The sequence below is a fragment of the Megascapheus bottae genome, chromosome 17 (genome assembly GCF_031878675.1).
Source record: "Megascapheus bottae isolate mThoBot1 chromosome 17, mThoBot2.hap1, whole genome shotgun sequence".
In the NCBI taxonomy this organism is placed as follows: domain Eukaryota; kingdom Metazoa; phylum Chordata; class Mammalia; order Rodentia; family Geomyidae; genus Megascapheus; species Megascapheus bottae.
Window position 1 is genome coordinate 45,772,187 of NC_143525.1, and position 14,784 is coordinate 45,786,970.

Consider the following 14,784-nt stretch of genomic DNA (forward strand, 5'->3'; position numbering starts at 1 on the left):
AAACAAGAACTTCATTATCATTGTTTCCCACTTGACCTTGGAGATTCACAAAACCTGTCTTACAAGACCTACTTCATCCTTGGAAAGGTTCAAGAATCTTGTAACTACCGAGTTTGTTAAGAGGGTAGATTTTGCATTAGGTGTTTTAACTCCACCGCCAAACATAGCAGAATATTGTTATATGAAGAGGATGGCAGTAAGTAAATATTTAAAATAGAGCCTGACTAAAACTATAGGTATATTAAGACTGAGATGCTATTGAATAATTTAGAACAGTACTTGGCTTAGTCTAGAGAAAGCGAGAACCAAGAAGTCTTCATGAATAGCAATGATGGGTTAAAAGGACCAATTTATCCATTGGACACTGGTATTGGATCCTGAAATACATGCATTCACTCCAAAAGAAAAAAATTATACAATAGTAAATATGTTAACTTTCAATTTAATACAAACTAAAGTATCACCCTAAGAAGTGGAAAAGCCATACATGAAAGAAGAATCCCGTTCTGAAGGGCCTTCCACACTCACATAACTTTGGGGCTGGCCCTAAGTCAATTGGCTGATACTATGGGAAGGAATCCCATGGCCTTGTTTACTCCTGGGCCACCTCTGGGGACTATGAGGTCATCAGAGCCTAGAGAGACATTGGGGTCCCTAATCCTGAGACATTCCAGCTCTTATTCTGGTGCCAGCTTGACCTTTTAATTCCTTTCTGGTTAGGGACTCCAGGAACTGAAATGGAAATAGATACAAGACAATGTTCACCAAGTCCAACCCTGACCACAGCATCTAAGGGCCCCTCTCTTCCACTCTTCAGCAGTACTTAGAGAAATAAATGAAGGGCTAGAGGCTTGAGCCCTTGAGCCCTTGAGCCATGGCTCAAGATTCCTATGAGCCATGGCTCAAGTGAGAGGTCCTAAATTCAATCTCAAGGGCAAGAGATGGTTGGGGGGTAGTTTTAGTTGACTCTTCCTGAGGGAATCTTCTAGAACAATTGGGAAAGCCCCAATTCACCTTTGTCCTCTACTTCCTGATGCATTCTCAGCCTTGTTCCCTCTTTTTTTATGGCCAAAGACCAGCATTCTGAACTCTGTCCTGTAATTCCTTAATCCTCTTCTTATAAATACAAGGGCAGGGAAGAGAAACCCAGGCATCCTCACACCACCTCTGTCCACCAGGATGATGAAGGTCTTTATGGCCGCTCTCTCCTTCCTCACCCTTACTGCTGTCCTAGGAGCCCAAGCCCAGGCTGTACTTGGTGAGTACTTCAGACTTTCTCTCTGGTGTGCAGTAGCTCACAGTCTTGGGAAATGGGGAGGAGATTCAGGCAGGCAGCATGCTCTAATATACTCTCCATCTCAGACATGATTCTGGAACTTCACTCAGAAGCCGCAGAAGGGTACAGACCTGCCTCTCTGAAGCCTATGAGGCCTGAGAAAAACTCTACATATATGGCGAGACCATTTATGGTTGAACATGTTCTCTAGGCTAATGAGACTATTAAGAACGAGGTCAAAAGTTCTTTGGTGAAATGGAGAATTCGTGGAAAGAAGCATAGAATTCTACAACATTACAAGCACGAGTACAATCTGTATAAAGCCATCATTTTGAGAGGAAGTAGAAACAGCCAGGCAAGTGACTCCAAGGCCACCCCTCTCATTTGAAGCTGTGGGATTTTAATTTACAGAGGTGACTGAATTTCACCACAGAGCGTTTAAAGGCACTGAAAAGAGTTTATTACCTACATTTCCCAAGAGAGAGAAAGAGGTGCACCATGTCCCACTGAGCCACAGAGAGCATCAGGATGCAGCTCAGAGGTTGAGCTTATAGAGAGCCAGAGCAAAGCAAATCAAAGTACACAGAGTAGAACTGGCTAGTCTAAACAAGTCCAACAGGCTTTGGATATAGTAGTGATCTCTCTCCTGTTCTGGATACCTGATGATATGGGACAAAAGTAATACTGGGGCCAGGAGTTTGGCCTAGTGCTAGATTGCTTGCCTAGCATGCACAAAGACCCGGGTTTGATTCCTCAGTACCACATACATTGAAAGGGCTGGAAGTGGCACTGTGGCTCAAGTGATAGAGTATTAGCCTTGAGGAAGCCCAAGGACAGTACTCAGGTACTGAGTTCAAGCCCCGGCCTGGCAAAAAAAAAAAGTAATACTGGCATAATAAAATAAAAGGGGTGGTTGGGCATCAGGACTCAGAATTCACTTGTTTGAACTCTGCTGTCTCTAAGAATTGGCTGGCTCTGAGAGAGGAAGACTCTGAAACTATCAAGATTTTAGAGTTAACACATGATAAGCCATGGAAAATGAAAATATGATTAATACAATCCACTAATCACTCTTTTTTATTTAGCGAGTACACTGTTTAGAACTTTTTATTTGCTAGGCCACCCCTGTCCTAAGTGTCTTATAAATGTCAAAACATTGATTCACCTAGGCTAGGGAGATGGCTCAAGAGGTAGAGGCTGCACAGCAAGCTCAAGGCCAAAGTGAAGCCCTAGAGTTGAAAAAAATAAATCCTCTTAATAACTTTGTATTAATAAATGTGTGTGTGTGTATGTGTGTGTTAGTGTGTGTGTGTACTTCTTGTATGTACTCAGCTTTCTTGCTCATGGCTAGCCTCCTACTGCGTGAGCCACACTTCTAGTTCAACATTTTTGGTGGTGAATTGGAGGCAAGTGTCTTAGGACTTTTTCTTTTTCTTTTTTTTCTTTTGGCCAGTCCTGGCCTTGAACTCAGGGCCTGACCTCTGTCTTTGGGCTAGAACTCTACCACTGGAGCCACAGCACCATTTCCGGCTTTTTTCTGTGTATGTGGTACCAAGGAATCAAACCCAGGTCTTTGTGCATGCTAGGCAAGCACTCTACCACTAGGCCAAACTCCCAGCCCCTCTCTAGGACTTTTCTATCCAGGCTGGCTTTGAACTTCTGTCTTCTAGGTCTCAGCCTTCTAAGTAAGTAGAATTACAGGTACAAACCAACTGTGCCCAGCTTAATTTGCCACTCTAGTAGGAAAGAAAACAACAGTAAGACCTCAGTAATTTTATATAATTTTGCATATTATTATTGCGATTCTCACTTTATAAATGAGAAAACTCAGGCATAGAAACCTTAAATATTTAAGACTACATAAATGATAAATAATAAAATTAGCAAATGAGCTTGTTAAGAAATGCTTACAGAAGATAAGGATGTTTTAGATTTGATTCCAGGCCCACATACCCACAGGAATTACCCACATGCTTTATTAAATATGATTCATATGTAACTAAGACATGAACTAAAGTTTTCCTGCATTAGCCTAATTAGCATAGTGCACATCCACAATCTCTTATCTACCTAAACACATCTAATACAAGGGTTAGATGTATTTTATGTTGCAGAATTTTTATGATTTGGGAACAGTAATACATGTCTACATATTACTTTAATATTTCTGGAGGTGACTAGAAAGCATACTTTAATCAAATACCTAGGAATCTTTATACTGTTAGATAAATAAAGATTAAATAGCCTTATTTCTTCCAGGGGACATTGTGCTTCTAAATGAGTTGATGAAGAATTTGCTCTTTCTAGCGTCCAATGTATTTCAGAAATGTGAAGAAAGATTTATGTTTTCTATGGTATTATAGACATTCAAATATCTTATCCATGTTAGATTTATAGTGTTCTTTTATGATCTTAGAAACAACAAAATGTTTTCATAACTTAAACATTTTCGGAGATTCCTGATATATATGTCAGGGTACTGGCTGGGGGTTGGGGGACAAATGTGCTTGAGAGTAGAATGGAACCCAGGCTTCAGCCTCGGATCCTGCTTGCCTTGGGATTGGGGTAGAGAGGGTGAGTGAAGATACTGAGACATGGCTACCTCCCAGTAATCTCCATCAAACCTGTCTATTTCTTCTAAATACAGACACAGGAGGCCCCATAATGGCCAGGCATCAATCTGAAGTAGTTCAGCAAGGTAAATGACCAGACATGACATATATTTGAAAGTGACAGGTAGGTACAGATCAACACTGGCTTCATGTACCTGCTTAGAGAACAGGAGGGGGGTGTTCAGAAGGTGGCTGTCGTCTCCATCTCCATAAAGATCAGCATGAACTGTGAGGGCCACCTCCGAGGATACCTTCTGTATCTCCACCTGGATTCCTGAGTCTTTCCCCTTGGGGGAGAGGCTGTTCTCTGATACCTACGGGCATCTGCAGCTACCTTCCCCTTCTGCAGAAAAGATCTGGCCTCTGCAGCCCACTCCAAGTACTCTCAGACACACGGCCAAACCCTGTGACACAGGAGATGACACTGAGTGCTGGATGAGGAGGAGGAATCTTCCTTTCTGAGTCCTGGGCCTTCTCACCCTCCCCAGAGCCCTCCACGGTACATCTGAGGCAATAGCCTTTGTCCTTAAAAATGGTCCTTTCCTACCCACAGCCTTTCTCCAACCTTCTGACTGCTGTTTCTTCTTCACTACCCGAAGCATCCGGTGTGCATTCATGAGAGATTATTTCTTAACAAGCAGTAACTGTCCCAGGCCAGGTGTGATGTAAGTGTCAAGACCACCCCCCTGCCCCTCCCCCACATGTTTTGTAGGAAAGGGAGTCTGCAGGAGATAATTCTCTCAGAGTTCTCTTAGAGTCCAAGAGTTCTCTCTTTGGAGAGAGAACTTGATGGATAAAATCCAGCAAAGTCTGGGTCCTGTCATGTAATGGCAGCTTGTATCCTCCACCAGGATTCCACAGTGCCAATCTCCTAGTAGAGAGGAGGAAAGGGAAGAGGAAGAGAGCTGGCAGAAGGCTTTCTAAGGACATGCCCATGAATCACTGAGGAATTCAAAGGCTATGGGAGGCAAAGAATAGCCTGGTTGAGTGGTGAATCAGCGGGAGGATGGGGTGTTGATCTTCATTCACTGAAGACACCTGTCAGTAATTTGCTCTCCCTTTTCCTCCAGCTTCATTACGAAGAAGTATCAACACGTTTGTGCCAACCCCAGCAATCCATCTGTTCAAAACTGTACAAAAGCACTGAAGTTGGCCAGAGGTGGTGCAGTGGCTCAAGTAATAAAGCTCTAGCCTTGAGAAAGCCCAACGACAGTGCTCAGGTTCTGAGTTCAAGCCCCAGGACTGGCAAAAAAAAAAAAGGAAAGAAAGAAAGAAAAAAATGCTGAAATTCTACTTCTGAAAAGGGGAAAGAAAATGCTAGCTACCCCACCTCCAACCCTCTTGTCCTAGCACCTATGAATTTTTTGGCCTGAATTATAATTTAATTTTTTTATAATTCAAGGCCATTTAATTACTATATCTTCATTAACCAGTTCTACTCCCAAATAATGATATCACTGTGTGGTTCTATAATCAAATAGGGAACTTCTGAACCCTGTTCTTTTCTAGATTGTATGTTCAATTTTGACTTTCTTTTTTACTTTTCAAATTCTTACTGATGAGCTCTTGTTAATGCAAGTTGTGTACTAAATGAAGCACATTCAATTTAACTTTGTTGGAATTTTTTGAAAAAAAGAAATAAACTGAAATAAAGCTGAAAGAATTCCAGAACCCCCAAAGAGATGAAACACAAGTTGACAGATGTCTTAGCTCCTCTCTTCTGAAACAGCTAAGCTTTGAAGGCCTGTCTACAATTTCAGAAAACAGATTGTCCCCCATCCATTCCACCATTTACTACTATCACGCTATGTTTTAGTTTGCTTCACTTTTTTCCATGGCAATCTCTTGTAGTCTTGGTTTTCTCACAATTCCTTTCTATTAGCCAAGAGAGCATGGATTTCATCTTTCTGTTTTCCCTTTCTTCTGTGGTAGCTATTTCTTTCTAAAAACAAACATTTTTCTGCCATCTTTGAATTCCCTATTCCAGTTCAGAGAAATTATTGTGGACCCTCTCCCTTCTCCTCCTTTTTCTTTATGTTTTAGCAGCAGTAAAGGTATATATTGAATTTTAGTCTAGTATTATCTTGCTACTCCGAAACTTCTGAATTCTCTATAGAGATTTTGTTTCATAGACCTAGGGAAATTCTCAAAGGCTATGAGATTAAAACTATGCTAGCCAGGTGTTGGTGACCAGCCTATCTACTCAGGAGGCTGAGATCTGAGGATCATGGTTCAAAGCCAGCCCAGACAGAAATATCGCCGTGAGACTCTTATTTCCAATTAACCACTCAAAAACCAGAAGTGGCACTGTAGTTCAAGTGATAGAGCTAGACCCACATTGAATGTATGTGCTTCACTGGGTGATCTGGAAGCTTAAGTCGTTAGATCAGAAGAACAAAATGGGTAAAATAGTATATGAATATCAAGGGACCGGGTGTCTCTTTATCTAGGTATTGCGTTATAATATGGCAGAATTACAGAAATGAAGGCTTAAAAAAAAAAGAGGGGCCGGGAGTTTGGCCTAGTGGTTAAAGTGCTTGCCTAGCATGCACAAAGACCCGGGTTCGATTGCTTGGTACCACATACATAGGAAAAAAAAAGCTGGAAGTGGTGCTGAGGCTTAAGTAGTAGAGCTCTAGCCTTGAGAAAGTCCAAGGACAGTGCTCAGGCCCTGAGCTCAAACCCACGACTGGCTTCCTAACAAAGCATCTAATGACTCACACATCTTTAAAGCCTTGTAGGAAGTATTATATCTAATGTTGTTTATATAACATACCCTAAAGGTTAGGGGAGTACTCAGTAATAGAGCCCTGGCCTAGTACACACAAGGCCCTGAGACCAATCTCTCAAGAAAGAGAATATACTTTTTCTTGGCTTTCTTGCGTTTGTGTAATGCTCTCTACCTAGCAATACTGAGCCCATCTTCCATGCTTCAAATTAGGTGCTACCATGAAACCTTTCCCCAGGTATACTCACCAGAAGGACTTATCTCCCTTTTTCTGGAATCCTAAAGGAAATGTTTATTATCACACAGGTTATTACTGAGTAGCTACTGAATGTTCTGTACTGTGCTAGGCATTTGGGAAAACCATGTGAAGGAAAACACATTCGATTCTTGTCTTTCAAGAATACTTCAATCAGGCTTTGTACCAGTATCTCACACCCATAATTCTAGCTACACAAGAGTCTGAGATTGGAGGATGAAATTCACAGCTAGCCCAGGCAGAAAAGTACAATTCTATCTCCAACTAATCAGCAAAAAACTGGATTAGAGATGTGGTTCAAGTAAAAGACTGCTAGTAGAGCAAATATATTGAAGGAATATGAGGCACTGAATTTAAAAATAATTTAATCCATCTGGGTATGGGTGGCTCACAACAGTGCCTCAGTTACTGAGTGGCTCTCCTAATTACTTATGAGGCTTATTTACCATAGTTCAGCCCAGCAGACTTGATGACCTTGTGATCAAAGTAGTGGCATCATAAGGTAGAAGTACCTCCGGTTTCTGGATGAGCACAGGGGACAGACCTGCTGGACTGTGAACCTTTCTTTGATCCTCTGGGTTGTTCAGCATAGAAGAACTACAGAAGTAGAAGCTCAATAATTACTGAAGGAAAAATAAGAGATTTCCTGTAAGGCAACAAGTCAAATTTTGGCAGATAGGTTCATCTAGATGAAAACTTAGGGAACATTATCTCTTCCCTTCTCAAATTCCTCCTAGAAACCACTTGTTTTCTGAGATTATTCCGAATGACGACTCCTACCATTTCGTTTGGGGAGTTTTGGTAGTATCGTTATGGAAATTTCCAATTAATGACTCTCTCCACATCCAACTATGAGAATTCACTTGAAAGATATATGCAAACTTGACTCCAGTTGTTTACTCATTCTGCTTTTAAAACCTGTATTTAGGACTAAAAGTGCAACACCACAGTAGAACACTTACTGAACATACATAAGGCTCTAGTGCTGAAAAACAAAACAAAACTTGGTTTGGTGCCAGTGGCTCATTCCTGTAATCCTAGCTACATTGGAGTTAAGATTTGCACTTCAAAGCTAACCTGGGCAGGAAAATCCATGAGACTCTTATCTCCAAATTTAAAAAGTCAGAAGTAGAACTGTGCTTCAAGTGCAAGAGTGCCAGCCTTGGGCATACATAGCTTCAGACAGGGCCGGGAGTTTGTCCTAGTGGTAGAGTGCTTGCCTAGCATGCATGATGACCTGTGTTTGATTCCTCAGTACCACATACATAGACAAAAGCTGAAAATGGTGCTGTGGCTCAAGTGTAGAGCTCTAGCATTGAGAAAGCCCAAGGACAGTGTTCAGGCCGTGAGTTCAAGCCCAGGACTGGAAAAAAAAAAAAAAGCCTACAGACAGCACCCAAGCCCTGAGTTTATGTCCCAAAACCTCAGAACCTGTTCGTGTGTGTGTGTCCACATGTGCATGCATGCGTGGACACACACACACACACACACACACACACACACACACGAAAAAGAAAAACACATGTAATTACAAATAATCTCCTAAATGCCAGGTTCTATGTCAATGCACAAAGATAAATAAATAGAAGTTGCTCGTCCTATGATTCCAGGTAAGTAGAGATTAAACACACCTAACTGTAACAGGAGGAAGAAAGGAGCATGTGTCCCCAAGAATAGTATGATGAAGACCACTGGACTGAGTTCTCCAAGGTGGGATCTGTCCTTTAGTCAAATCATTGTGTGGACATGAACACACAGCTGCCCTTATCTGAGCCCCAGCTTCCATCCAGGAAATGGCCAGCTGAGAGCCACAGGAGGATTCAAGTACACAGCATGCAAGCAGCACAAATTAATACAAGCAGCTCTTCACAAATTAATGACACCTGATGCTATCCTTGAACTAGGCATTCCCACCAAGCTTCTCTCCAGCAGACTCACAAAGCCAAAAGAAAGGTATCAACTTCCTAAGCTCATGAAGGGCTCAAACTGAAGAGTCACAGGGAACTCAAGCTAATCAAGGCGTTTTTGGAGAACTTAGTTGGGACATCCATATTTCTTTCTTTCTTTCTTTTTTTGCCAGTCCTGGGGCTTGAACTCAGGGCCTGAACACTGTCCTTGGGCTTTCCTCAAGGCTAGAGCTCTACCACTTGAGCCACAGCACCACTTCCAGCTTTTTCTGTGTGTATGTGGTACCAAGGAATGAAACCCAGGACTTCATTCAGGGAAGGTAAGCACTCTACCACTAGGCCACACTTCCAGCCCATGCATCCATGTTTCTTTAAAGCACATAGTTTTATCAACTTTCAAAGCATGGGCTTTGTTTCTGAGCCTTTTATCCCCCAGTGGCTTTTATAAAGATTAGTGTGAGTGGCAAGCATTGTATAAATGAGTTGTCCGCTGCAGCTCAGCACCTCTTCACCACTGGGTGTGGCAAGGGGCTGGAGATAAAGCTGCTTCCACATGTGTAAGTGAGGATTTCCTACTTCTGACTGATGACACCTGACTTAGAGGACTCCAGACTCCATCTCACTACTCCCAATATGTCTCTCTGTTCTCTCAGTGAACCTCTGGCCTTCTGATGAACAGATCCTGAAACACAAGGTGTTACATAACTCTATTCTGAGACTTAAAACTGGAATTAGGCACATAGCACATCCCAGCCTTGAGATCTTTGGCTGAGTGTGAGATAACTCCCCAGGCCCTAAGAAAGTGGTTGACGTCTAAGGAAGGGCTTCCATTGGAAAACTATTCCCACGAGAGACAATTCCATCCCTTCAATTTTGGCTCTCTATATGGCCTTCATACCACAGGGAACAAATGTACAAGATGTGAAATTGCTGAGCCATCTCTACTTTGCTACTTCCTTTCAAAAATCTTAGTTCCTTGTTTATAGAAAAAGAGATTTGGCCAACAAGCTCATTTCTCAACACATCCACACCCTAAGAACTCAGAAGCCCCAAGAAGCAGGCCAGCCCTCCTCCTGAAGCAGAACCTGAATGATGAAGGCCTTAACGACCACAATCTCCTTCCTCCTCCTCCTCCTCATCTCCTCCATCCTAGGGTTCAAGGCTGAATCCTCCTCACGTGAGTGTAACACCTTTTCTTCTTTCCCTATGGGTAAATAAACAGAGGGAAGGTAGCTGGGAGGCAAAGTCAGAAAACCCCAAGAAGGAGATCTGAGTCTACTTAAACTTTTTCCATCCTGCTCTCCCTAGAGCTCGAGACCCTCCTCCTAAGACCATGGAGTGATGTTTGTGCCTTCTCTCAGTCCTTCTCTTTTGCCATCAAGGAGAGGTGGCCCACCCAGTAGTGACATATTATCCCCAGAGGGAGTGCAGAGCAGTGTCTGGAAGCCCTGAAGACCATTTTATCTACTGGCCTCCTAAGATATGGGGCCAGCCTGTCACCAGCCTCACCTATGGCCTGTGAGGACAGGATAGTGCTTAGGTATGGGCTGGGTGTAGGGTTCCTGCCCAGATCACTACTTCCCAGCTTATTTCATAGAATGAGACAATCAGACTGTTCTTCTCTCTTCCATTTTGTCCCATTTTTTTAAGAAACTAGGAAGAACACAGAAGGTTGTTGACACAAAGCTGCTCTAATGTGCATGGGAATCTATTGACTGACTGATCTGATTCTCTGAGAAGTCCTCTGTCAGTTCTGAGGGCTAAGATTGGAGAATCAGAGCCCTGAGTAGATCTTGGAGACCCCTCCAGGGAATCCCTCACTGCAAATTTCGGATAGTTAGGATACCGGCTAGGGTGATGCTGGATAAAGGTCACGGTCCTTCTCTTCCTCCCCTCCCACCCTCAAGTACTTGGCCACCCTCAGGGGCCAGGAAGACACTGCCATACACACTCTGGCTCTGACCAGTAGGAGAAACTAACATGGTCACAGTGTGAAGAAAACAAGTGCTCAATTAGATTCAAACTTGAGTATCCTAACTTCCTGGCCACTGTCCTCACAGCTGATTGGGGTATCCTTCCTTCCCTGTACCTTCTCTGCAGGCCCTGGGTCTGATGGGGACAGGATGAGCCACTGGGAGGGGCTGGATCTGCATCCCTAGATGACCTCCCTCCATTAGCATTTTACCCAAATATTCCTGCGAGGGCTGGGTGACCACTGACAAGTCCCTTACCCTTCTCAGAGTTGATTCCTGGCATAGTTTGGGCCAACTGGGCAGCTGTGGCTTTGCTGAGCTTCAAGCCTGGGGTTGAAAGTCACCAGCTGATCTTTCTAGGAGGGGTTAGGAGAAAGGAGGGAGGGTGGCTGCTGTGGAGGGAGGAGGGAAAAGGAGATCGATCAATATGGTAGAGAGAGATGAACCAGGTCCCCTGAAGTCCTCTCTCCAAGTTATCAAGGGAAAATGTTGGTGTTAGTGAGGGACCCACCTCACTGACCTGTGCTTTCTCCTCAGGAGGGCCTTACCACCCAGCTGAGTGCTGCTTCAGCTACATCACACATGCCATCCCACGCCAGCGCATTTCCAGTTATTATGAGACCAGCAGCGAGTGCTCTAAGCCTGGCATTGTGTAGGTATCCACCCCTCCCGTGTACACAGACATGAGGGGAGGGAGGAAGCAAGGCCTCTGGGAGAGGCAGCCCAGGGGAAATCTGGGGATTCTTTTCTCTGAGGCCTGCAGAGTCACCTGAGAGATGCCCATAAGTGGGGAGGCATTGAGGGAAAAAAAGAGGGTTCAAGGCCCAATGCCAGTGGCTTACACTTATACTCTAGCTACTCAGGAGGTTGAGATCTGAGAATCGCAATTCAAAGCCATGAACTACTCAGAAAAAGCCAGAAGTGGTGCTGTGGTTCAAGTGGTAGAGCACTAGGCTTGAGCAAAAGAAGCTCAGGGACAGAGCCCTGGCCCCAGTTCAAGCCCCAGGATAAAATAAAAGAGGGGTGGGGGGAGAGGGACACAAGGATACTTCCTAACCCTACTAGCTGAAGGGTCTATCTCCAAAGGAAACCTAATCCTAAACTGCCTCTGATAAGAGAAGGTGGGACAAAGAATGTGAAAGGGAAGAAGTTTCTTCCTTCTGGACCCCTTGGTTTGTAATCCCTTCCGGTTCATTCTATAGCTTGATCACCAAAAAGAACCACTCCATCTGTGCCAACCCCAAAGATAAGTGGGTCCAGGACCTCATCAAGGACCTAGAGGAGAACTGAGTGGTCCAGAAGCACAACAGACAGTTACAGCTCAGCAACCTACAGAGAAAAAGCCAAGTGCCTCCTCCATGCCCAGCCCCCCAGCCACAGCCAGCCCCCTGGGATTTCTCCATCATCAATTAAAAATTATCAGTGCCCTTCCCTGTCTTTTCTCTCATTCATTTCTGCTGGATTTACCACTGGAAGTGGACAGGACATAGAAGGGGGCCCAGCTTGGGTGTGGCTCCCTCAACACCAAGCCTCAATGGGCAGAAGTTTTGCCAAGGCCTGGTGCATAGGTCAGGTTGATGATGAGGTGATGGGAAGCTGAACAGAATGTGAGAAAGAAACTCACTAATGCCACCTCATTTTCTCAGTGCTTCCCTAGCACAATCACTGCCAGGCAATCTATTTGCGTTCGCTATGTAGCTCTACCACAAATGCAATAGCTAAGAGTTAACATTTGATTTTACAAATAAATCTTTATAAAGGTCTCTCCTTAGCCATTAGACTCCAGAGTTGTGTGTGCATATGATCGCCAAAGCCTGTCTTCACTGCAATCTGGGATAGGAATGATTTGTGGACACATAAATGCAAACATTCACTCCATCCAATTATATATGCCTGATCTGACTATATGATTTTACTTAGTTTTGTGGCTCTCACCAGACCTAGCATCTGCCCCATTCCAGGTACTCAAGAAATAGAAGGCAAGAGAGAAAGGGAGGAAGAAGAAGGGAAAGGAATAAGACGGAAAGAGGAGGTCTGTGCTCTAAGATCTGACTTTCAAAATTATCTTCAGGTCTCAAAAAGGCACTCCATTTACCTGGAGTAAGAGCATGCTCAGTGCAGAAACCATGACCGCCCTTCCCTGGCCTCTGCTTTTTCACAGACAAGAGTTTGTGGGTCTAGGCAAAGACCAAGATAGGGCATGCATGCGAAGGGTACAATGAGGCTTACCTAACAATCTACACATTACCTGTTCTGCCCCCGCCTCTTACAACTCTCAACTCCAGAGTTCATGGCCAGACACAGCAGAAATCCCTGTGTCTTCTGCGTCTTCTCTGAACAATATCTTCAGCCTGAACTTGGATCCTGAGGCAATGCAAAGGGAGAAGATGCTGTGGAGCACAAGACAGCCGGAACCCAAGGCCATGTGAGTGAGTGGTAGACAGAACCACAGCCACTGGTCAGCAGGTGTACAATGTTAGAGCACGTTTTGCTGGTCATTATTGGGCCCCTAGTATTGGACTGGATGACCTCTGTGCCTAGGGCACCAATAATCTGTCTGATGTTCAACGGCCAAAGAGATAAGAAAATTGGCAAACCAAAGGCCTCTACAACATAGGACATGGAAGGATCTGGCCGCTTTTATCAGAGCATTTTTAGTAGCATTATTTTATTGATTTATTTATTTTGCCAGTCCTGGACTTGACTTTCTCAAGGCTAGAACTCTACCACTTGAGCCTCAGCACCACTTCCGGCTTTTTTCTATGTAGGTGGTACCGAGGAATGGAACCCTGGTCTTTGTGTATACTAGGCAAACACTCTACCACTAGGCCAAACTCCTGGCCCAGTAGCATTATTTTTGGCAAGAGAGCTCATGTGTGAGCTCAACTATCGGTCCTTGGACAGGGGAATATGGAACCTGTTTTCAGAATTCAATCTTCCCTAGCCTCTGGCTACATTCTAATTCAACTTCAGGCACATCCAGAGCTCCCTGACACTCTTCCTCTCAGTGTCTCTGTGTCTCTCCCTCCCCCTACTCCTCTCCCTCTCACTGTTGGGTCTGAAATCCATGATAGGTAGGTTCTCTACCATATGGGCCATACCTGTAACCCAACATTCTATTCTCTGTAACCACAAATTTGACTAGCTTATTTCACTTAATATAATGTAAGGTCTTCAAGGCTCATTCATGTGGTAACATGTACTATAATGTCACTCTTTTAGGCCTGAACAATATTCTACTGCATGTCTCTCCCACAGTTTGTTAATTTACCATCCATAGAGAGACATGTGCTCTCTCCTTTTCTTTATACTAGCCAGAGTTAGCAGATTCTGCTTTCTGTCACTGGCATCAGTAGAACATTAACATACACAATTACCCTTGCTCACCACTATGTCTGACAGTAGCTTGGAGGCTGAAGGCCTTCCTCCACGTTATTGCTACCCTTACCTCTCCACAGGGGCCATGGGACCTGCTCTAGGTCTTCCCTGAGCAGTGAGCTCCTGCTACTTGTTCCAGGGCTTTCTCTGGAACAAGAGTTATCAGAGCTTAAAATTGCACCAAAATATGGTCAAAACCCTACCTTCAGGAGCTCATAGCCTAAGGGTGACAGAACCACTAACACAGAGTTATCTGGGGTCTGTACCTTCATGGGCAGACACCAGAGCAGACACAGGGACAGTGAAGCAGTAGGCTCACTCAGATTGATGCAGGAGCCAGAATCTGCTTAGAATGTACACTAGAGGCAGCAGGAAGTTCCAAAACCCTTAGCCAGCACTTGGGTCAGAATTAGGGAACCAGAATACAGAGCCCTAAAGATCAAAGAAGGGATGAAAGCAGGAAGCACAGGACCATGGTTTGGGCAAGTTAGAACTCCGAGTAGCACTATTGTTTATTTTCTGTTCATCACAGGAGTCCAAGGGTGCAGGGCTGGTCTAAACACTTGGCTGTTCTATGTATACAAGGGGAAATCCCTACCAGCACATAGTATGAACCTTGTCAGAAACTCCTAGAAGTTTTAGGATAAGGGCTGT

The 14,784-nt window shown here is 44.1% G+C and overlaps 2 protein-coding genes across 2 annotated transcripts; both read left to right on the forward strand.

Moving 5' to 3' along the window:
• The first annotated feature begins 660 nt into the window (after window positions 1-660).
• On the forward strand, window positions 661-5,146 carry LOC150052006 (C-C motif chemokine 15-like). Its single transcript, XM_090351766.1, has 4 exons — window positions 661-1,258; window positions 3,924-3,974; window positions 4,442-4,553; window positions 4,959-5,146. The coding sequence occupies exons 1-4, from the start codon at window positions 1,180-1,182 to the stop codon at window positions 5,077-5,079; spliced, it is 363 nt and encodes a 120-aa protein (XP_090207892.1). The 5' UTR covers window positions 661-1,179; the 3' UTR covers window positions 5,080-5,146.
• Window positions 5,147-9,796: 4,650 nt separating this feature from the next.
• Ccl14 (C-C motif chemokine ligand 14) lies at window positions 9,797-12,178 on the forward strand. Its single transcript, XM_090351765.1, has 3 exons — window positions 9,797-9,956; window positions 11,290-11,404; window positions 11,955-12,178. The coding sequence occupies exons 1-3, from the start codon at window positions 9,869-9,871 to the stop codon at window positions 12,040-12,042; spliced, it is 291 nt and encodes a 96-aa protein (XP_090207891.1). The 5' UTR covers window positions 9,797-9,868; the 3' UTR covers window positions 12,043-12,178.
• Window positions 12,179-14,784: the final 2,606 nt, after the last annotated feature.